This window comes from Squalius cephalus (assembly GCF_949319135.1).
Source record: "Squalius cephalus genome assembly, chromosome: 2".
NCBI lineage: Eukaryota > Metazoa > Chordata > Actinopteri > Cypriniformes > Leuciscidae > Squalius > Squalius cephalus.
Window position 1 is genome coordinate 50,772,954 of NC_137123.1, and position 22,800 is coordinate 50,795,753.

The 22,800-nt window shown below is 37.8% G+C and overlaps 1 protein-coding gene across 8 annotated transcripts in view; it reads left to right on the plus strand.

Moving 5' to 3' along the window:
* tbc1d1 (TBC1 (tre-2/USP6, BUB2, cdc16) domain family, member 1) overlaps positions 1-22,800 on the plus strand; it is a 62,584-nt gene that overhangs the window by 15,545 nt on the left and 24,239 nt on the right. For 4 of the 8 annotated variants that reach the window (XM_079856756.1, XM_079856757.1, XM_079856760.1 and 1 more), the window contains 11 exons: positions 4,693-4,989; positions 5,480-5,674; positions 12,509-12,598; positions 13,295-13,399; positions 16,966-17,098; positions 17,718-17,809; positions 18,418-18,528; positions 18,691-18,801; positions 19,002-19,088; positions 20,257-20,534; positions 22,108-22,206. In XM_079856756.1, the coding sequence (XP_079712882.1) occupies positions 4,693-4,989; positions 5,480-5,674; positions 12,509-12,598; positions 13,295-13,399; positions 16,966-17,098; positions 17,718-17,809; positions 18,418-18,528; positions 18,691-18,801; positions 19,002-19,088; positions 20,257-20,534; positions 22,108-22,206 (1,598 nt within the window). The remainder of the gene's footprint in view (positions 1-4,692; positions 4,990-5,479; positions 5,675-12,508; positions 12,599-13,294; positions 13,400-16,965; positions 17,099-17,717; positions 17,810-18,417; positions 18,529-18,690; positions 18,802-19,001; positions 19,089-20,256; positions 20,535-22,107; positions 22,207-22,800) is intronic. The other 4 variants (XM_079856758.1, XM_079856759.1, XM_079856762.1 and 1 more) reach the window with 1 other exon arrangement.

Genomic DNA, 22,800 nt, shown 5'->3' on the forward strand with positions numbered 1-22,800 from the left:
ACATTCAGCTGTGCGATTTGCTTTGATTAGCCAAAGGGTTTGTACTGGACTGCCCACATAGAGGCCTTTTGAAGAGTTCTTTAGCTGATCGCATGACTGGGCAACATCTCCACATCTATATCAGATAGCTGAGAGTTTAATACCTTCAAACCAGCACTTTCTTTTCTAATTTCTTTTCTTTTCTCCCTGTGTATATATATAATATATAATATAGAGATAGAGATGGGGATAGATATAGATATATAGATAGAGATAGAGATGGAGATATATATACAAGCTGAGCCATATCGCATTAATTATCGCTTGCGATACGTCCGCGATTTTAATGCGATATGGCTCAGCTTGTCAGTTAACTACGGCTCTTTGTAGTAAATGCCGCTCCATCTGAAAGCAGGTGATGGCGATTTACTACTAATCAAGGAACCGGCTTTACTGACGAGATGCGCATAACAATATCACGATTTAAATCGCCCAGCCCTAATATATATATATAATATATAATAGAGAGAGGCGCACACACACACACACACACACACACACGCACACGCACACGCACACGCACACACACGCACACACACGCACACACACACAAAATGTGGCCACAAAACATATTTGCACACTTTAAGCCATAATTAAAATATCAAACTAAGTTGCATCTCCAAACAAATGTTGCAAGAGCTTTTCTCAGAACTAATTTCACTTTTAACCAGTTTCACCCAAGGTCATGTTGTAACATTTGAGAAGCAGAAAGTATCCAATTTGTGTGTTAATTTTGAACGGGATAACTTCTGGCATAGCAACTGGGTCATTCCGTGTCAACTCAACCAGAGGTCCAAGGCTAACATTTTTGATTTTGTTAATATTTTTTTCTGTAGTAATCAGGAGTAATCCACTATTTTGTAGTGGTGGGTCAAAATGGCAATTTTCACCTGAGATTTGGAGCTAAATTAGAGGGGTATAAAAAAAATGACTAGAAAAATGGCAGCATCATTATTTTATTTTTACAAAGAGATTTGTAGGTCTATTAGTAAAATCTGTTGACTTTAGCAATCTTTGTTTCATTATATGCCAACGGTGAAAATAAGAAGTATCAAATCAAAAATTTTAGTCAGGGAAGTTTCTGAAATTTGGTTGATTTGACACGGAATGACCAAACTAGCTTTAGATGTTGTCTTTAGGCGTTCTTATTGCTTTGATTATAGTCGACTAGTTGTTCAGACAATCCATAGACTACCCAGTTTTGAAAATATGTAATTTTGCTGATCCCATGCATCTTGCTTTGATATCTTTGTAATGCTGTGTCATTCATGTGTTTTTGCGACATATCCATCCACGATTCTTGCAAACCCGAGCATGCAAAATAATCCACAGGCAGAGAATGGCTGGTATGGGTTGCGTTTCCCATACAACGACAATAGAACTCACTGCTTAACTGCCATTGTACAATTCATTGTTGAAGAAATCAACTAGCTAGTCACGTTTCCTTAAACCGTACCACGTTGGTTGATGTCACGCAGGTGTAAGAGTAATAACTTCTTTTTTAGTAATCCGTTTGAGACCGAATTAATGCCATATTTTTTGCTAACATTACAGACATGGCATCTGAGGACTAATTCTTCTTTGTTATTTTGCTTTATTTCCAGATTCAATCATAGGGCCCTATTTTAACGATCTGAAACGCAAGTATCAAACGCGAAACGCAAGTAACTTTGTGGGTGGGTCTTGGGCGCTGTTGCAGCGGGATAAATGACTCTTGCGCCCAACGCATAATCTAAAATGGGTTGGTCTGAAGTAGCTTCATTATTCATAGGTGTGGTTTGGGCGTAACGTGAAATAAACCAATCAGAGCGTCATCTCACATTCCCTTTAAGAGCAGGTGCTCTTGTTCCATGGCGGATTGCTATTATAACGGTGGATTTGCCAGGCGCACACCAGGAGCGGTTCACAGCCGAGGAGACCAACGTTCTCGTCAGGGCCGTAAAACACGGAGAAGTGACATTGGGGATGGGAGAAACCCACCCAAATTAGCTTCGGTTAAACAGGCGTATGATAATTTAGGTAAATGTGTAAGCTAGATTTATGCCTATTTTTTCACATCTTCATGGACACAATAATGATTTCCCTTGTGTGTTAATATTTTTCCTTGTAATAATGTAGCCTATGATTTGCAAAAATGAAAACTGCTGCTTCTGTGTAGATGAGGGAATCAAAGTGTATGCGTGTTGTGCACACGCTACATTATGGCCAAGCATGCACCCTCAAAATAGCATTTGAATAACATGCGCAACGCGCCACTGACTTTAGACTAGGTTTTTCCTGGTCAGTGGCGGAAATGTTGTTTAAACCTGCAAAATAGCACCAGGGAACGTTTGCGCCGGAACACGCCTCCTCTTTTCGCTGAACCGCCCCCGGGAGCGCAAATTCATTCTCTAATTTACCGACGTGCGTCTGTGGAGGGAAAAGTCCGCTGTGCGCGGGTGCAAAATAGGAATGATACATGCATTGGTGTACAAAGTCAATTGCGCTGGGTGCAAGATAGGGCCGAATGTCTTTTTCTTACATAGGCCTACTAGAGCATGTACGCACATGCGCACTCTTCAAAAACAGCGCTTTAGATCTCTTGACAAACTAAAAGACGTAAATTACATTTTTATATTAGGCTATTCAAAATGAAAGATATAAATTTGACTGAATGTCAGCAAACAAGAAGCTATGCTTCCAACCATTGGTTGAGAGATGTCGTTCCCATCAAGCAACTTTGCAATGCTGTTTGTGAATATTCGTTGAAACTATGGTTTCGGGAAACACTGACTCGTTGAACAATGTTGATAACAGGCAGAACTTGCGACCATAGATGGCTGTCGATGCTTTTGGGAAACACACCCCTGATTGTTTTCTGATATGCAAGAAAAGTGTGGGCCATTCCCCAAACGTTTTTTTTGTGTCTTTGTTTGTTTTGCTCTTTACAGAGAGCATGTGAAAAAATCAACAAAATCGGTTACAGCATCTTTATCTGGGACGTGTCCAAGTTTTGGTGCCACTGCACATACAGTCAGCCTTCCAGAAGCCTACTACATAGTACACTGTTTTTGACCCCTTAATAATGTTTATTGCCCGTGAAAGACTATCCAAAGTGGTGGCAATATTATATTTTCATAGTTATAGTTTCATAGACCGTACAAGAATCACTAGATTGTGTTGGAACTACATTGAATTTCTGGTCACATGCCTGTCCCATTCAGTGCTTATGAAACAACTCCAAATTGAGCTTGTACTATAGCCTGAGGTATTTTCCCAATGTTCACTGTTTTCTCCTGGGCCAGCCTGTTTGACTTTTTGTTTTTTCTATGGATGTTGCTGAAATAGCCTTTAACTTAGTTCTGCGTACCAGTGAATTAAGATTTGATTAGCAGAAAAATAAACTGTATCTAAATTCTGCAGCTGTCTGAGGCAGCAGACACACTCTTTTGCCCTTTACAGAGTGGTGAACATTTTTGCTGTAGTCATTCAGTGAATTAGATCTGAAATAGCATGTTTTTAATACCATGATTTGTCTTGATAAATATAAGTACATAGGCGTGATGGGATAAATGCTGTGTAAACATGTTATCAAATTAACATACATAAGTACACCTGACTTAAATTAACTCAACCTGTGTTTGCTGAAAATAAGAGAATGCTCAACCTTTGCAATTGAATAGATCCCTCTGTTTTTTCACTCTTTTAAAAAAGGATTTTTGGAAAATGCCCACTGTAGAGAATTATCTGGGTTAGTGGTAAATGCTCCAGTAGTTTCACACTTTTTAGTATCGCAGGAAATAGTAATAGAGTGGTATTGCTTTGTAAGTGTGGAATAGCATTTCCGCAAAGGAATTTAAATTTGTGCTTAAACAATGATACATGAAATTGTGTGTATTTTTGTGGTGAAGATGTATTATATTCTATAATTTTCAATCTGATAAAGCAGAAAAAAACAACTGATGGATCATGGACCCAAGCCATATCATCATAATGTAATTAAATATTGTACATTGTTATTTTTTTTTTGGCCACCGTATTCTTTGACCCTTCAGATGAGCATTTTAATTATTCTCTAGTTTTATCTGTTATGAATATGAGATTATCTATAGTAATTCACAATGCAAAAATACACCATGTAAGACTTCTAAGAGATAGCGCAGTTCTTGTAATATAACAAAGTATTATCTTTATAATAGTCCTAGCTACAATGAATATTGTGAGGAAATGAAGTGTGAGTCTGTCATGTTTTTTGGTAATGTTTTGCAAGACGTGGTTTCGGGCAGGTGTGCTTAAGTGTCTGACACATTATCACAGATATTGAGGTTCATACAGTAGTTCTGAACCCTCTGCTTCTGGAGTGACATTTAGACTCAATTTTATTATGGTAATGTAACTGAAAGCTAATGAAATCATATTCCCTCCACGATTGTAATGATGTGCAATGGAAAGATTCAGTGGATGATTCATGGAACCATTGATGCCAATGCCAATTTAGAGTATGGCTGACTGAGAACCATTGATGCCAATGCCAATTTAGAGTACGGCTGACTGAGAATAGAGCATACAGTTGCACTGGTAACTGAAAACTTTTGTGATGCATATTGGTCAGAGTGACTAGTTTACACTGTTTACTTGACCTCATTCTTTTTCTCTTTCACCTCTGTCCTCCAGGTTCCAGAGATCATCAGCACTCTCAGGCAGGCCGGCAAAAGTTCTGCCCGACAAGAAGACACTACCTCTCCTCTACCCAGCAACGATCAGCCAGATGCCTCCTGCTCCACAGCAATGACGGTCGATGCAGCAACAGCCTTTGCTAAGAAGTTTGAGGTGTTATTCTGTGGGCGAGTGGTGGTGGCCCACAAGAAAGCTCCTCCCGCACTGATAGATGAGTGTATTGAGAAGTTTGGACGTGTCAGCGTCACAGGCTCACTTGCAGCAGGCATCAGGCGGGCGTTCTCGCTCAATCAGGTTACACTCAAATTTCGTATTTCGAAATTGCTGAACACAATAGTAGATTGTGGTTATAATACTAGATTTAAATGTGAATGTGATTTAGCAAAAGCTCATAAAAATGTCTTTTTTTTTTTCTTCTTTGTTAAAATTATGACTTTCCATATGTTAGAATCTTATAATTTTTCAATCAAAACTCAATCAAAATCTGCAATAATTAAATAAAACATCCCTCCCCACACTTTATGGACTTACTTTTCTTGTCATTATATTATATTATATTATATTATATTATATTATATTATATTATATTATATTATATTATATTATATTATATTATTTAATGCAATTTTATATAATAAATATAAAATATTATACTAAACATCTACTTTTAATATGCATATTATATCTATTTTCATAGCACCATTCTCGTGACCATCTTAAAATTTAAAATATTTTTTTTTTAAGTATGTTTTGTCCTTAACTGATAATTGTGTTTCACTTCCAGGTGGCCAATGGAACAAACGAAGGAGCAGATGGAGGTGGAAAACGACCTCTATTTTTCAAAAGAGATCAGAGTTTTCCGTTTCTGCAAGGATTGGATGAGAATGGCCTATCACCGGAGCTCCAGCGACGAGCAGTAGATGGAGCCACCGGGGTCCAACCCACCAGCCTACAGGAGAACAGAACCATGCTGTTCACAGTGAGTGCCACACACACTCCCTCACACATGCAAATATAAACATCAGAACCAGAGGTAGGACTGTGTTGATGTTTGCTAATCGCCACAACAGGAAAAAGAGCAGCAGAAGAAGAGACAATCTATGCACTAACCCCAAACAAGGGCTTTTCTCAATACCAAGTACAAAAAGTTTGGACTTGTGTCCTTGGTAGTTTGGACTTAGGAGAACAAACTCACAAGGATGGGAGTAAGCAATTTCTGTGATTCTGCAAATGGAAACAGCAGCGTTTTTGATAACGTCACTCACCTCGCCTCGCTACTCTGGTTATCTGTATGTATATTTACAAACAAATGAATATCCATTATATAAGTATAAAGGATAAGAAGCTATACAAAAAAAAACAATAAAGACATATAAACAATTCAGTCAAACGTACAAAGTACAACTACTTCAGGGGGGACTAAATGCTGCTAGGTGGAACAAACCGCAATTTGAAATACTGTCTGCTCAAAATAAATGTCTATATTTGAAAAAATATGATTTCCAGTGCGCACAAACGTACCAGATTACTGAGTGCCCTGTTGGTTACAGTGCTTACTTCCTTTTTATTCATATTTTTTTCAAACTATTTCTCTATTAGTAAAAAATACTGTAATACGATTACAGAATCAAGAAGTTGCCATGTAAAGTAAGTCGGTTTAATTTAGTTTTTTTTTTAGTTTTTTTTTAATTTTTCGAATTATTTCTAATTTATTAAATGTTAATTTAAAAAAAAAAATAAAAAAAAATAAAAAAATAAATATATATATATATATATATATATATATATATATATATATATATATATATATATATATAATATATAATTGATATATATAACTTCTGTGTACCATTCCACCCCTAAAAAAAAATTAAAAAAAATTATATATATATGCACACGCACACACACTCACACTATCGGCTTTATAGCTTTATACCGGCCACCCTGCTCTCTAAGATATTCGTATCGGCCATCAAAAACCAATATCGGTCGACCACTAATACACAGTCCTTCACTGAGGTTACTAAGCATTCACAGGGTCACAAAGAACAACAGCTCTTACACCTTTGTTTAGCCCAGGCCCTTTTGTTTGTTCTTATGTGAATCACATCTAGATCCATTTCACATTGACCTTTTCACATAAAATCTGCTTTCCTAACGTAATCCACAAACCGGATTTTAGTTGAAATGCTGTCTTTGTTTATGAGAAACTTGCAATCCAAGATTATATGATGATTCTCCCAATAATTGCATTGAAATGTTACATGAACATGTATAACACATAAACACCACATTATCTCTGAAGCCATGCAGAAACCTGTTTGAAATTTAAAATAGTTATAAAATAGAGTAGAGGCTTTAAACTGTAGCCCGAACCTGGCCCGTACCCGAGATCATTTAACCCATTATCATTTAACACTGAAGCAAAAGAGAAAAAGCACATACTTGCCCATTTTGAAACTTTTTTTTGGGTGAACATTCATTCCTCTGGAACTCAAACTTCAAAACAAAGTTTTTTTTCTTTAAAACTATTTTACGCATGTGCTCTTGTTCTCGCGTAGTCTTCCGATCTCAACACGGCAGACGCCTCGCAAACCTATAGTTTTTGTTTACTTCTGAACCAGAAGCTATTTATAAAACATAAACCACAAACCCGACCTGAAACCTGTGAGTTTTTCGGGACCCGTCGGGCCTGGGTCAGGTAGCAGACCTCTAAAATAGATATGTTTAGCTGGCCGGTGCTTTTATTAGGCAGAGCAACAATACACTGTTTAAAGTCCCCCTGTAGTCAATAATTTTATCCCTTAAAACTCATCTTTGATCACCAAAATTACATATTTAAAAAAAATTTTTCTGTGAAAAGAAATTTCTTCATGCCTTAAAATAGCTTGAATGTTACTCAACACCCTTGCTTCGTTTAGTATAAGCAGATGCATGAATATGCAAATTATCCCCACTTCCACTCACTCAAACCAGCTCAGAGATCCCCTCGCTCAACTTTACTCAAGTTACTGTAGTAAATGCTGCACAATGGTATTGCTCTTTACAACGGTGGACACATAAATGTAATTAATGATTAGATTTTGTTCCCGTTTGCCATCTCTGTCTGCCTTCTAAAAAATCAGCATAGAAACACTTTGAACATCATTAAACATCATAGAACGTCAGTGGAGAAAGGCCTATAGTTCATCATAACATCGTAATATACATCATATACATAATTCACCCGCTACACAGCAGAAAAATATACAGAGGTAGATGGCTTCTCTTGAGACTCCCCTGCTTCGCAGAATAGTTAATGATATGCTAATGCCCGCCTGCACGTTGACATGATTGGTTCAAGGTAGTTTGTGACATAAGAAACACCAGTGATTTCAAACCGCGGTTTTGAGACTGTCTTTGGTTCTCTGCAGTTCTGATGAGAAAATACTCAGCAATGGTGTTGACTTGAGTTTGCACATGGTTTGTCTTAAAGCATATTTAAAACACTACATAGACATGAACCGCTTTAAAAACTTGATTTTTACCACAATTAAATCAAATTGTATGGTACCTTTTATTTGATTTATTTACCTTTATTTTACCAGGAAGCCTCATTGAGATTAAAATCTATTTTACGAGAGAGACCTGGCCAAGGTATCAGCCAGTAAGATCAACAGTAAGACAACATTTTTAAATACAAGTACACAATAGAACAGAAATATTAGAACATGTATCCTCTCAACAAAAACAATCACAAGCCTCCATTATCCCTCTATTCTTTTTATGATGCCTTTAAATTCACCAATAGAAAAATTTGTCTAGGTTTAGATATTTTTGCAAATTATTCCATGCCCAGCCCAGGGTGCGTGGTAGGAAAATGCAGTTTTCCCCATTTGTGTTAAAACTCAAGGTACATTAAAAAGCAAACACTTGGAAGAGCGTAGCTGGTAACTGTCAGAACTAAGGCAAAGAAGGGTACAGAGATAAGCTGGGAGTTTTGCTTTATAGATAAAAATGTACCAGTGCTGTTTTCTACGTATGGTGGTTAGTGATGTCCAACCCACCATCTCATAAATAATGCAATGATGAGGACGGGATTTTGCATTTGTAATAAAGCATAAAGAAGCATGGTACACTGAATAAAGGCTTGTTAAGATGGAGGAGTCTGCTCTGCATGCATGTATAATATCTCACCATAGTCAATCACAGTTAGGAAAGTAGTTTCTTGTTGGGATCAAAAGTAAAATTTGATTTATTTCTAAAATAAAGCCAATCTTCTCTTTGAGTTTCCTGATTAGATTAGCAATATTGACGGTTAGCTAAATGTTTATCGTCTATCCAAATGCCCAAGTACTTGTAAGATGGTTCCCTTTCAATAGTTTTTGTTCAGTAGACAAAAGGTTGTCAAGTACTTATAAATGTTAACTTTTTTTCTGTGAATATAAAACCAATTTTAAGCTCACCAGAGCACTTTGCAATGACTGAAATGCAGTCTGAAGCTCATGCACCGCCTGTGTTATGGATGGAGCAAGTGTGTAAATAATAGTATCGCCAACATAAGCGTTTTTTTTGTTGTTGTTTTTTTTTTTTTTTTTTTTTTTTGCTTTATATAAATAGAAAAAAATAGGTCCCAAAATGGAACCCATTCAATGATGTTTCTAATTAACTAGTTAGACCAATTAATTCATGATTTGTTTGATTAGTGCACATGAACAGGTTTGTATTTATACGGCGATTCACAGGGGTTGCTCACTTTATATTGTTGTCGATTGTTTCAAAGGCACACAGAGTTAAAATGAGGATTGTGCTGAGTAATATATTGTTAAAAGATGCACACTGCAAGATCCGATCAGCACTTCCTGTTTCTCTGACTGACAGGAAGCTGTCAGCTCCTCAGCAGGAAATTACATGGCAACAATGATGAGTGTCAAAGTTAGCAATTTTTAAAAAAATGACTGAATTGCCTGCAGCAGCAGCCCCGGTATTATGAAATTACATTGTGGGCAATCTGTTCCGGTTTTATTTGTTTGTTCTTTTCTTAATAAGGAAGTCACATCTAATGTGTGGTGATGTGTTTGCTATTGTGTAATTTTGTTTTTTAGAAAACAAAGGGGATCATCCACAGGGGAAGCAATGGTCACAGTGTGCACTTATGTTTTTAATGCTCTCTAAAGTTGTGAAGTCAGTGATCCTGTCTATGGTAACAGTATAGCATTTGCCCATAAATCAAAGCAGTGTTTCCTGTACATTCAGTGGCTGTGCTGCAAAATAAATAATATTTTAGCTGAGTTGTGAGTTTGAAGTCTGATTTGGATGTATTATTATAAAGGACCAAGTCTCTCGCGTCACAAAAACAACACAAGTTTCCTGGCTGCACGCAGAAAGCAAACATACAGTGTGACAAGTGTTTTATGAACAAATGATTTCAGTTCTAAATCAAAGTTGTTTCTGAATGAACATACGACACTTGCTGACTTATGGCAATGAATTTTGATTCAGTAAATGGTATTTTTAATTAGAACAGTACCTAAAGTATTATTGTTTTTTAATGTGTAGCCAGCCATTCATTATAGCAAAATAAACTTAAAAGGGTGAACAGAGAAAATAAGCAACAACACAACGTTTTATTTTAAGTTCTCTCCATCATCCAGCTCTTCAATGAATGTCCTGGATGAATAAATGCTTGCTGTATCTAAAACTATGAAGTTATGATCTCATCTGTTATACTACAGAGGAAAACTAGAGGCGGGTGAAATTATATAGTGGTTGCACAGAGGTCTTGTCCCACAGAGCAAATATGTGCATGGTCATCTGGTGAAACCCAACACACACACACACACACACAACACACACACACACACACACACACACACACACACTGATTTGAATTTCAAACATGTTGTTTACACTGTAAAACTATGGAATTCAATTTGAAATGTAATATGCAAAATGACAATGCAATATGTTAAACGGCAATGCATTTCTGTATTTAAATGTACATTTTCCATTACATTTGTGCAACGTTGGTGCAAAATGAAGATGAAAAATCAATTATATAATTTACATTTGCCATTTCATACAATAGTTTTCATATGTAAAATTGAATACATATTTAACGCTTTATAAGTTGCAAAATGAAAATGTATTACAGAAATGATTAGATATGTTTAACATGTTCAAGCAAAAACTAGCAAAATGATCATTTAAATGTTATTTTTCCTAATTGCATTTACACTCACATTCATTAAATGTCCCGGTGATGTAACCAGTACGATGTTGGAACGTCTGGGATCATTTTCTGCCTTATCAGGCGTCGACACCCGTCTGGTGTCAACATTATGCTGCGCTGCTGTTGTCTGATGCTGGACTGTGTTAATGATGGTTTCGTTTTGTATAAAATATTCTCATTGTCTGATACACATATTCTTATTACTATTAACTATAATTACCCAATAATGTTGGAGATCATACAGTTTTTCCTTACAAATGCATAGGCCTATTACTCTGAGATTACAGAATATGACGGGTCAAATTCATAGCTACCGAAAATTGTGACCGCTCTTTATTTCTTCATAACTGACATGTTCAATAAAGTGACTCATGTGACGTATGACCATCTCCCATTTCTATTTTATTTAGCATATTGATCAGATATTGATAAATCTATAGGTACAGTAGGGTCACGGAATCTGACGGGTCAAATTCATAGAAGACTAGCCTTTTATTGGGTGAATGTGTAGCAGGTCGGGGGCTGGTGACGTCATCGTCTATAATTCAGTGTCTAATATTTAAAAAAAATGAAGCTGCACAAACAAAACAAAAAAAACGGCACAAACAAGACTATTTTGCATGAATTTGGAGCATGTGGGGGGCTGAGTGACCTGAGAATGACCAATAAATATTATTTTAATATCTAAGAAACCAAATCAGAACAAACTACTTTTACTGGCACAAACGAAGCACAAACAAACAAGACTATTTTGGGTGAGTGTGGAGCTGGTCGGGGGGCTGGTGACGTCATCACGTGTAATTAAATGTCTAATATCTTAAAAACCAAGCAGCACAAACAAAACTTTAACTGACACAAACAAACAAATCTATTTTATTTGGAGCATGTGGGGGGCTGGGTGACCTCAGAGTGACCTATAAATATTCTTTTAATATCTAAAATACCGAAGCAGCACCAAAAAAAAAAAAAAGTACAACACAAATCAGCACAAACTAAGTTAAAACGATTGAGCCTATTTTGCCGACGTTTTGCATTGTGTGGGGGCAGGGCCAACTTCACGGACTGATTGACAGGGCGGGAGGGGTAGGGGACGTGATCGGCTCGGAATGCATTCTCAATTTGCACATTGAATTTTGCTACATTCATTGCGGGACATTTAATGAAAATGCAATCGCTGTGAGTGTAAATGCAATTAAGAAAAATAACATTTAAATGATCATTTTGCTACAGTATTTGCTTGTACATATTAAACATATCTAATCATTTCTGTAATACATTTTAATTTTACAACTTATAAAGCATCAAATGTTGCACAAATGTAATGGAAAATCTAAATTTAAATACAGAAATGCATTGCCATTTTACATATTGCATTGTCATTTTGCATATTACATTTCAAATTGAATATTGCTACCCATATGCTTCCATATAAAACAGTCTCAGCTCTGACATCATTTGGTCAGCATCCCAGGAAGAACCATCATTAATGGCTTTATTTAGCGCTCGTGCATATATTTACTCTTTGAAAGGAGATTTTCACTCTCTCCATCATTTTTATCTACACATGCACATTCATTTATTATGTATGTCTGTCTGTTTCAGATTGGGCGCTCTCAGATCTTTCTTGTAAGTCCCGACACTAAGAAGGTGGCCATAGAGAAGAGCTTCAAAGAGATTTCCTTCTGTTCTCAGGTCTGTTTCATCATGTTGATGCTAAGATGTTGTTGTGGCCAGTTAATTATATTATGCCTACATAATGACTTTTAGTTAAATAGAGATCTGATCAACAATCGGGCATGATTGAGCAAGACCTCAAGCTAGCTGAATTCCTAGTGTAATTAGCTGTAAAGAAATCACCCCTTTGTCTTTGCACTTGTCTAAACCTGTTTTCTAAATATTATTATCCATATGCTGCGTATCTAAACATTTTCCAAATCAGGTATTGTTGCCTGTTAGTGGGTGGTAAACAATTTTACAATGTTAAATTGTACAATGTTAAAATTATTTATATACTTACTCCAAAGTTTGGGGTCAGTAATTGATAATAAATAAGAAATGTTTATTTAGCAGCAAATCAGTATATTAGAATGATTTCTAAAGGAATATGTGTCACTGAAGACAAGTAATGGCTGAAAATTCAGATTTGCCATCACAGGAATAGATTACATTTGAAAATATATTAGGAAACGGTACATTTAAATTGTAATAATATTTCACAATATTACTTTTATTGTATTTTTGATCAAATAAATGCAGTTCTTTCAAAAAAAAATCAAAAAAAAATCTAACTGATCCCAAATTTTTTAACAGTAGTGTAGTTGTCTAGTTGACCCTTTACAAGTGCCTCCTTGGCTCTTTTTCCTCATGAATTTCTTTTTCTTTCTTTAGGGTATTCGTCACGTGGACCACTTTGGCTTCATATGCAGGGAGTCGGTGGAATGCGGAGGCTGCCAGTTTGTTTGCTATGTTTTCCAGTGTGCTAACGAAGCTCTGGTGAGAACCATGGATTAATAGATGGCGGGATTAAAACATTGTTTCCATCTGATGAACGTATTCAGAATAGTTCCTTTAGAGAGGATAGAAAAATCAGGATATTTGATAATGGTCTTTTTCAGTCAAGTGAGTTTGAAAATACAAAGTGCTATGAAACATCAGAAGGAAACTATAAGTATGTTGGAAATTATTTTGCACGGATTGTTTTTAAATTGAAGGCTGTCTAGTCGCCTATCGCTATCTTTTCTAACATCTTCCGTTGGACTTTACCTGGACTTCCCCGTCGTTCAGTGCTGATACTGCGGGGCATATTCCTGGGGCAGACACTCAGCTGTCCTGATGCAGTTTGGCCTTGAGCCTAGGACCGCTTCCTCTGTCAGCTGCTTCCAGCTAGTCCCCCATGACTCATGCACCTCACTGCTATGTTATGGACCATTTTTCATAGCTCCAGGCCAAACCTTTCGGCGACCGGCATGAAGCTCAAGTATTCCATCTCGCAGCTGCTGAATCTTAACAACTGCACCATTCCAACGTGTGTTGCAGCCATTAAAGAACGTGGACTTCTGAGCTGACCGCGATATATCCACAGAAGTTCCCGTGGAAAGTTTATTTACCATCAGCCTGGCCACTCTGCTTCAGCCATTCCATCCATCTGGACCACTGGTCATCACTGGACGTCTGCCGCGTCATCAGGGCAGTAATACATCCAGTGTATTATGGCCTTTAAAGAGATTCACCATCTCATCAACGCTTAAAATAGAACTTTTTTATACTCAATCCCTCACAAATAAATCATCTTTTATACAAGATCACATCATAGACAAGGGATTAGACCTTATGTGCATAACAGAAACATGGCACCAGCCAGAGGTTTATTCAGCATTAAATGAAGCCTGTCCCCCCGATTATAGCCATCTTGAGAAAGCCTGCAGTACTGGTCGTGGTGGCAGCTTAGCTGTAATACACTGGCAGAAATTGGAGCTGTCCCCTCTCACTGCCTACACTGTCCTCATTTGAATGCCTTGCATTTAAACGTAAACCCCCTTTTTGCGTGACAATTCTTCTTATCTACTGGCCCCCAAAACCAAACTCAGTTTTTATTTCAGAGATGCATGATCTTCTTACAACACTGTGCACCACTTCTGCCAACATTATAATACTTTGAGGTTATAATATTCATGTAGACACCCCCTCTTGTCATTTTGCAGCCAAGTTTCTGCAACTATTGGACTGTCTTAACCTCCAACAACATGTTGATGTCCCCACATACTCCAGGTGACATACTCTTGACATTTCAAACTCCACCCCTATTTGCAACTTTCTCGTGTATGATCTGGGTGTGTCTGACCACAACGCCATCTCATGGAGCTGCCAATCCCCCTTTGCTCACACCAAAAACAATCGTCGAATCTGCTAAAGGGGCCTGAAACATTAACCTTGACACCTTGACCATAGACCTCCAGCATCTCTCCTCTGCTGATTTCTCTTCAGTCACTGAGTCAGTTGACTTCTACAATCGATCTCTGAGCAGTCTCCTAGATCTCCACACCCCTGTCAGAACTAGAACTGTCATCTTTTCGCGTCCAGTCCCTTACACCTGTGAACTGCAGAAGATGGGCGACAGCTGGGCGTGTCCTTGAGCGGCGTCTGAGAACAAGCTTATAGAGAACATCAGAAGACCTATGCAAAGTCCTGGAGAGATGCACGATCACAGTTCTAAAATCATCAACAATAACCCTGGAAATTCCAAACAACTTTTCTCCACTATAAATCACATCCTTAAACCTCAAACCTTTTATTCAGAAGCCCACAGAAGAGAGGTGCAATAATTGTATCACTTTTTTCAGACAAAAAGTAGACTCTCTCCGCTCTCTCCTTTCTAGCTCCTCTGCCTTACCTGTCCCGACTGTTGATCCACATCCTGGGACCTTCCAACCGTTCTGTTGTTTTTCTGACATCTCACAACGAGAGGTTGAGGACATCATCAGCAAGATGAAACCTTTGCCCTGGACCCTTTTCCCACAGCCTTGGTAAAATCTAACCTCTGTGTCATAAGTCCCATGATTATTAAGGTCATCAACCACTCCCTCCAGACTGGCCATGTTCCAGCTACACTGAAAACTGCTGTCATCAGACTACTTCTTAAAAAACCCACCTTAGACCCAGATATTTTTGCCAACTACAGGCCCATCTCCAACCTTCCTTTCATTTCCAAAGTGCTGGAAAAAGTAGTTGCTGCACAGCTTCAGGTCCATTTAAAACAAAACTATTTGTTTGAGAAATTCCAGTCTGGTTTCCGCTTTGGCCACTGCACGGAAACAGCTCTGGTCAGAGTCAGAAATTACCTGCTGATGACAGCAGACGCTGGCTCCCCATATCTTCCCATCCTTCTGGACTTGACTGCAGCATTTGACACTGGATCATAACATTCTCCTCCATCGTCTACACTCCACTATCGGTCTATCTGACTCTGTTTATAACTGGTTTTCATCCTACCTCACTGGGAGAACTGAGCATGTTGCCTTGGGAGAGGCTAAATCCTTGACACACAACGTCACCTGTGGTGTCGCTCAGGGCTCGGTGTTCGGGCCCCACCCTGTTCATCCTCTATATCAGGGTTCACCAATCTCGGTCCTGGAGGGCCGCTGTCCTGCAGAGTTTAGCTCCAACCAGCTCCAACACACCTGTTTGAAAGTTTCTAGTATGCCTAATGAGACCTTGATTAGCTGGTTCAGGTGTGTTTAATTGGGGTTGGAGCTAAACTCTGCAGAACATCGGCCCTCCAGGACCGAGATTGGTGAACCCTGATCTAAATGCTCCCCCTTGGCAGTGTCATCAGCCGGCATTTAATTTCATTTCACTGCTATGCTGATGACACTCAACTCTATCTCAGGACAAATTCAACCCCCTCTGCTGCATCATCCACTATGACCACCTGCCTGGAGGAGATAAGGCGTGGATGAAGCAAAATGTCCTGCTCAAAGACAGAAGCTATTCTAGTCGGTACCCCACATCAGGTCCGGACATCTGACATTACCAGCATTCATTTCTCTGGCCAGGATATTCCACTTTTAACATAAGTCACCAACCTGGGTGTTAAAATGGATTCTCATCTGGACTTTGATATACATCTGAGTAAGACCTCCTTATTCCACCAAACTTCGTCCTACACTTACTCTTGCAGATGTGGAAAAGCTCGTCCATGCCTTTGTCTCTTCCAGACTGGACTACTGCAATGCGCCTTAAGAAAAGCTACAGTATATTCAGAACAGCACTGCTAGGATCCTGATGAGGGTGCGCAAATATGACCATATCACCCCCATCCTCAAATCACTTCACTGGCTTCCTGTCTCACTCAGGATTGAGTACAAGGTTTACTTGTCTAGCCAAATGGAAATGACATGTTGCAAATGTCAATGAATTATTTCAATCCCTTCATGAGATTTATACCTATAAATAGTCAGAATATTTCCACAGGATGCAGTTATTGTTTTTTAAACTGTTTTCAAACTGTCAAGTTAGATGCTCAGAGCTGCTCTGTGTGAATGTCACTCTTTCCTGTTCAGGTGGATGAGATCATGTTAACTTTGAAGCAGGCGTTCTCTGTGGCCGCCCTTCAGCAGAACAGTAGGACCCAGAGTCAGCAGTGTGACAGCTGTCCCCTGCAGCAGCTGCACAAACTGTGTGACAGAATAGAGGGTGAGATGTCTACTGTTTGTCATATCACTCAAGTCTATCATGTTTTATCTCTGTATCAGACCATTTCTCTTTCTTTTTGTATCTCTTCATGTTTTGCACCTGTCAAAGGCCCAGAGTAACAAATGTTCTAGTGCACACTCTCATATTTATTTGGGGCGGATTTATTGGTTCCCTTTACTCTAAAGGGATAGTTCATCCAAACAGTAAAATTCTACCAGCACTTCTTTTTTCCTTTGGATCATAAAAAGAGATATTTTGAAAGAATGTCCCCATTTCTTTTTCTCATACATTGAAAACACACTATTGTTCAAAGGTTTGTTCAAAGTATTTTTTTTTTTTTTACATACAGTATTCCCTTTTGTGCTCCATTGAAGAAAGAAAATCATACCGGTTTGGAATTAAATTTGGGTTAATTATGACAGAATTTTTACGTTTATGTAAATTATTCATTATAAACACCCCAACTTAACCATAATGATGGCAGATTTGATCAATTGTTTTTTCAGAACATGAATTAGGAGGTTACAACAGATTTTTAGTTCCCAGATTTCGTTTCAGAGTTCTGTGGGCTGCAACAGTGCATAGTTTGTGCTTGGCATGACACTGTATTTATGTGCAGGTCTACATCCATCCAAAGCTAAGCTGGAACTGCAGAAGCATTTGGCAGGTCTGGATAATCAGGAGCAGGCAGCTGTGTTTGAGAGCACCATGGTGAGTTATTTCAATTTTAAAACCGCTGTAACATGTTACGCAAATACGCTTTAGCTCCCCGGTTCCCTGGATTACCAGTGTGTGCCAAATCCTTTAAGTGTGGCATTCAAGGAATGTGTGCTTTTCTGTTCAGAGGGTGTGACTGGTATAAATTAAACCAGTTTGTCCACTAGTCTAGCATCCTGAAACCATAGTCAACCTGAACGACTGAACATTTATCAACCTGATGAATGGACAGATATCCTCAGAGCGTCAACTGTTTTTCTTTTTTACTTGATGATTGTTTTAAATTGAATATCAGCTTTAAGGGTGCAACAAACAAATTGTCTTTACAATATTGATTGTAATATAATTGATTTAAATATGCCCCCGTTTTCACATAACTTTTATATATCTTTAAAAGTTTTGATCACCTTAAAATGCTCGTTGACTAGTTGAAATTTGAGCTTTTGTGTAAATAGTGTTATAGATGAGTAATTTTCGGAGTAAATTCCTTCTGCTCTCTGTTGTTCACGTTTCCCACTAACCGTGAGTGTGTTTTGTAAGGTCGCTGATGCCATCTTGTGGAAGTTTGGAGAAATAAAATCTTTGTTTGTGTGTTTGAACAGAAAGCCAGGCCTAAGTCAGATCAGGAAGAGAATGAGTTGGTTGTGTCATTTCTTAGACGACTGTATGAGGACAGACAAAAGACACACACACACAACGGACAAACAAAAAAGGTACACCACCATTTAATTAATTAAAATCCTTATGGACATATGAATGTTTCCATTTTGTTAGTCTGTTACAAACTTGAATATTACAGCTGGGATCTTGGAGTATTGGGTGTGGATGGCTGTTCGTATACAATACTGTATACATGAATGCGTTTGACTTCTCAGGAGGTTGTTGTGAATGCTGAAAGCAGCACGAGTTCCAGTCGTGTGCGTCTGGAGGAGTTCAAGACTAGAGCCAAAAGGTCTCTCACCGAATCCCTGGAGGGGATCTGGAAGGTATGCCAACATTTTATGCATTTTTAACATTTTGGCTCCCTTTACATTTTTTGTGCATCTAACATTCAAAGAATGCAGGCCTTGTATGTGTAGCTCGATATGTGCTGCAGGGTCAATACTGTAACAAAAATAACTTAACTATGATACTGTTTATCTATATAAACATAATTTATGGAAGAGTTTATGTCTCCATGTAATAGGGCAGCAGTAAGTCCAAATCCCAGAGGGAGAACAGTGAAGGAGAGAGCAACTCCTCCAGCTCCACCACACTGAACGGCACATATCAGGTCTGCACAACGCTCACATCATCAATATATTTTCTGTCACAGTGTTATTTAGAACTGGACTATATTTTGGAATATTCACAATAAATTTGGGATGATTTTGTTGAGGTAAAATATACTAAGATTTGGCCATTTACTTTGCAAAAGAGCAGAAATGGATCAAATTTGCAATCCTTGTTTCATGACTTGCATCTATGAAAAAACTACAGTAAAACAGTAACATTGTGAAATATTGTTACAATTTTAAATAACTTTTCTATTTTAATATATTTTAAAATGTAATTTATTCATGTGATGAAAGCTGAATTTTCAGCATCATAACTCTAGTCTTTAGTCTTCATTATTTGAAGTAGAGAACCTTTGTAACATAATAAATGGCTTAACTTTCAATTTAATTAATCTTTTCTGAATAAATTAATTTCTTTATAATTTAAAAAAAAAATACTGACCTCAAACTTGTGAATGATAGTACGAAATGTGTAGGATAAAATGACCTTTTAGTCTATTATTCAGATTATTTCATGGTCAGCACCTTATTAGTCCATACTTTTAAGGGATAGTTAACCCAAAAACATAAATTCTGTCATCATTTACTCACCCTCGTGTCGTTCCATACCTGTATGACTTTAGTTCTTCTGTGGAATACAAGAGAAGATATTTTGAAGTATGTTGATAACTTAACAGATAACTTAACTTTTTGTTTCCCGTTGACCTCCATTGCATGGACAAAAATATCTTCTTTTGTGTGCAGCAGAAAAAAAAATGCATACAGTTTTGAGGGTGAGTAAATTATGACAGAATTTTAAATTTTAGATGGACTATCCCTTTATCCGTGGTAATCTCAAGGAACTTAATGCTTTTATATAATGGTATCAACAGCAATATGATTTATGTGTTAATAATCACAATAAGCATTGTTATTTATTACGCTAATAAATAATAATGCTTATTGTGATTATTAGCACTTAGAAATCATATTGCTGTTAACTATTTACTGTTTTACAACTTTGTATTTCAGTGGTTTTAGAGCAAGAAGTATCTGTCATATAAGATGTCTTTTCCTCTAACAGTTATAATCACTTACATGAACTTACTGCCTTTACAAGCTTTTTTGTTTCAAGAATGATTTATTCCATCAGAGTTGTTGACATTTTCTGTTTTGTTTTTTAAGGAAACATCACTGGAGGAGCCCCTCTGCTCTCTCCTAACCAGTCCACTCCGCTCTCACAATTCCACAGGGGATCTGAAACATCTAGAAAGCTCAGCGAGATGTCAGGAGGATCCTGAGAGCCCGCCGCAGGGTTTCAGGAGACGTGCAAGCACGATTAGTCACTCTCCCATGCTGTCGTCTTCTGAGCCAAGTCTCCCCCCTCTACAACCAACTGCCGCCACCAAGCCCAAACTGGTCCGACACTACTCCGTCAGCACAGACTCCCCACACCAGAGCAAGTGAGACAGTTGGTTTGGGGGATTCCTTATTTTATGCTGTTGATAAGTTTGTATTATACCATGCTTTTTAACTTGCTATTATTTTACTCTATTCCGAGCGCCAGGACAAATCACTGGTGTCACGCACTTGATGCGTCATTCTGTACTTTTTGGTCAAGGCGGCAGAACAAACACTAAATCTAATCACCATTCAGACAAAAGTTCCCTTCGGGAATGAATAAAGTGGCATCAATAGGCCTGTTTACACCTGGTCTCTTCATGCATCGTATAGCTATCGGATAGATAGAGCGTAAAAAGACCAGGTGTAAATGCCCCCCCAAAATGCATTCGAGACTGATTTAAATCTGATCACTTAAACCATTTAGGAGGTGGTTTTATACGCATTCCAGACTAAACTGGACAAGTGTAAATGCATCTGGTTATTGAAGCCACATATGTAAATTTTACTCCTCCCAAAATTATAAAAAATAAAAAAAACGTGTGAGAGGTGTTATAGGCTACCGGCTCTTATGACAGTGCTACAGCAATATGACCCGCTGCAGATGAGTAGCCTATCTCGGTCACACATTAGTTTAGGGTCCAATTCTCACTATTAACTACGACTTGAGCCTCAATAAAATCCTAATTACTACTTATTAATAGTTAGTATGGTGGTTGTTGTTGAATTAGGTAGGTAGGATTAGGGATGTAGAATATGGTCATTCAGAATAAGGCATTAATGTGTGCTTTATAAGTACTAATAAACAGCCAATATCCTAGTATTAGGCATGCTAATAAGAAACTAGTTAATAGTGAGAATTGGACTCTAAACTAAAGTGTTACCCTATCTCTTCACCAAGCCGACACACAAACTGCCGCAAATGAAAATGAAAGTTCAGCGTTGTGTCCTGGAGCTCAACAAACAATTGTCTTCATTAAAAGTAGTGAGACTAAATTATCTTACCAGTGCTGATGCCGCTTTCTCTCGTATTGCGGTCTTTGATCTTGAAATTAGCTGATGATAAATAAATTAAAGCACATTTGTTGCTTTCGTTTGTGCGGAGACACATTTATGTGGTCAAGTGTAAATGGAAGGGATTTAACAAAACGGATGGCTATTCGATCATTAAAAATGCATCGTGACCATGTGTGAACAGGCCCAATAAATAATAAAAAAAAAACATTGCAAACCTAAAGTCTGATCTATATTATGATATTTTCTATATGAAGCATAGACTTTATCCCAGCCAACTTTAAGTTGTGTTTTCTAGTTGTGCTTTCTAGTTGTGCATCCAATCTGTGACAATTCAAACAGAATTAAAATTTGAATATTAGAATTACATGTACAGGTATGTACAACATTTGTTAAATTCAAAGTCTGTTTGTTTGTTCATCACAGTGACAGACTTTTGTCAATCAGTTACTGTGGGTGGTATTTTTGGAGGGGGGTGTGTGGAAGTTTCCTATTTTTACATCACATTCTGTAATGTGAATTCAGTTCACTGTGCTCCACTTTTTTCACTCTGTGCTTCTCTGCTTTTGTATTCCTTTGCACCCTCCTTTATCTTTTCCATCCTTTCTGTATTTTCATCAGTCCTTCCTCCCCTTCGGCTTCTTCCTCTCCCGTGTGTCAACGGCCTCTGAGGCCTCATACTTTTGTTCATGATCTTTCCACCCGGCCCCTCAAGCGGAGGTGAGGTGTGTGTGTCTGTGTCATCTCTACTGTCATTCACAAACAGGTCAGGGTACTTTTTTCCCCATAAAATTGTTTTATTGTCTGTCTTTCTCTGAATTTTCTGTGCTTTTTGTGTAAAAGTTTGTGAAAGCACTATGGGGAATTTCACTCAAAATGAAATGCACTAACAGGCTGGTTTTGAGTGCTGGGTTATTGAGGACGCAGGAGACTACCATGATGTGGCCTGTTAGTCCTCTCTTCTACGTCAGTACTGCGGCCTTGATCAATATAAATAAATAAATGAAACAAATAAAATACTGTCAGTATGTCAACAGTATCAGCATGTCAAAAATGCAAATCTGGTACATAGAGCAAGGTTTGGCCAAAAAAAATAACATCAATTTAAATGGCTCAAAGTCAACATAATGAAAAAATTACCCCTTATTTATTTTAGTGTACTTTCAATATTTGATCAGTTTATGTTTGTCTTTTTAAACTTTCTCCAAAAGATTAGGCTTACATCGATATAAAAATTCTGACTGATATCGAAAAGTCATTTATTATTTTCATGTTATGGCCAATAACCAATAAATGGCCAAGATTAAAATGTGA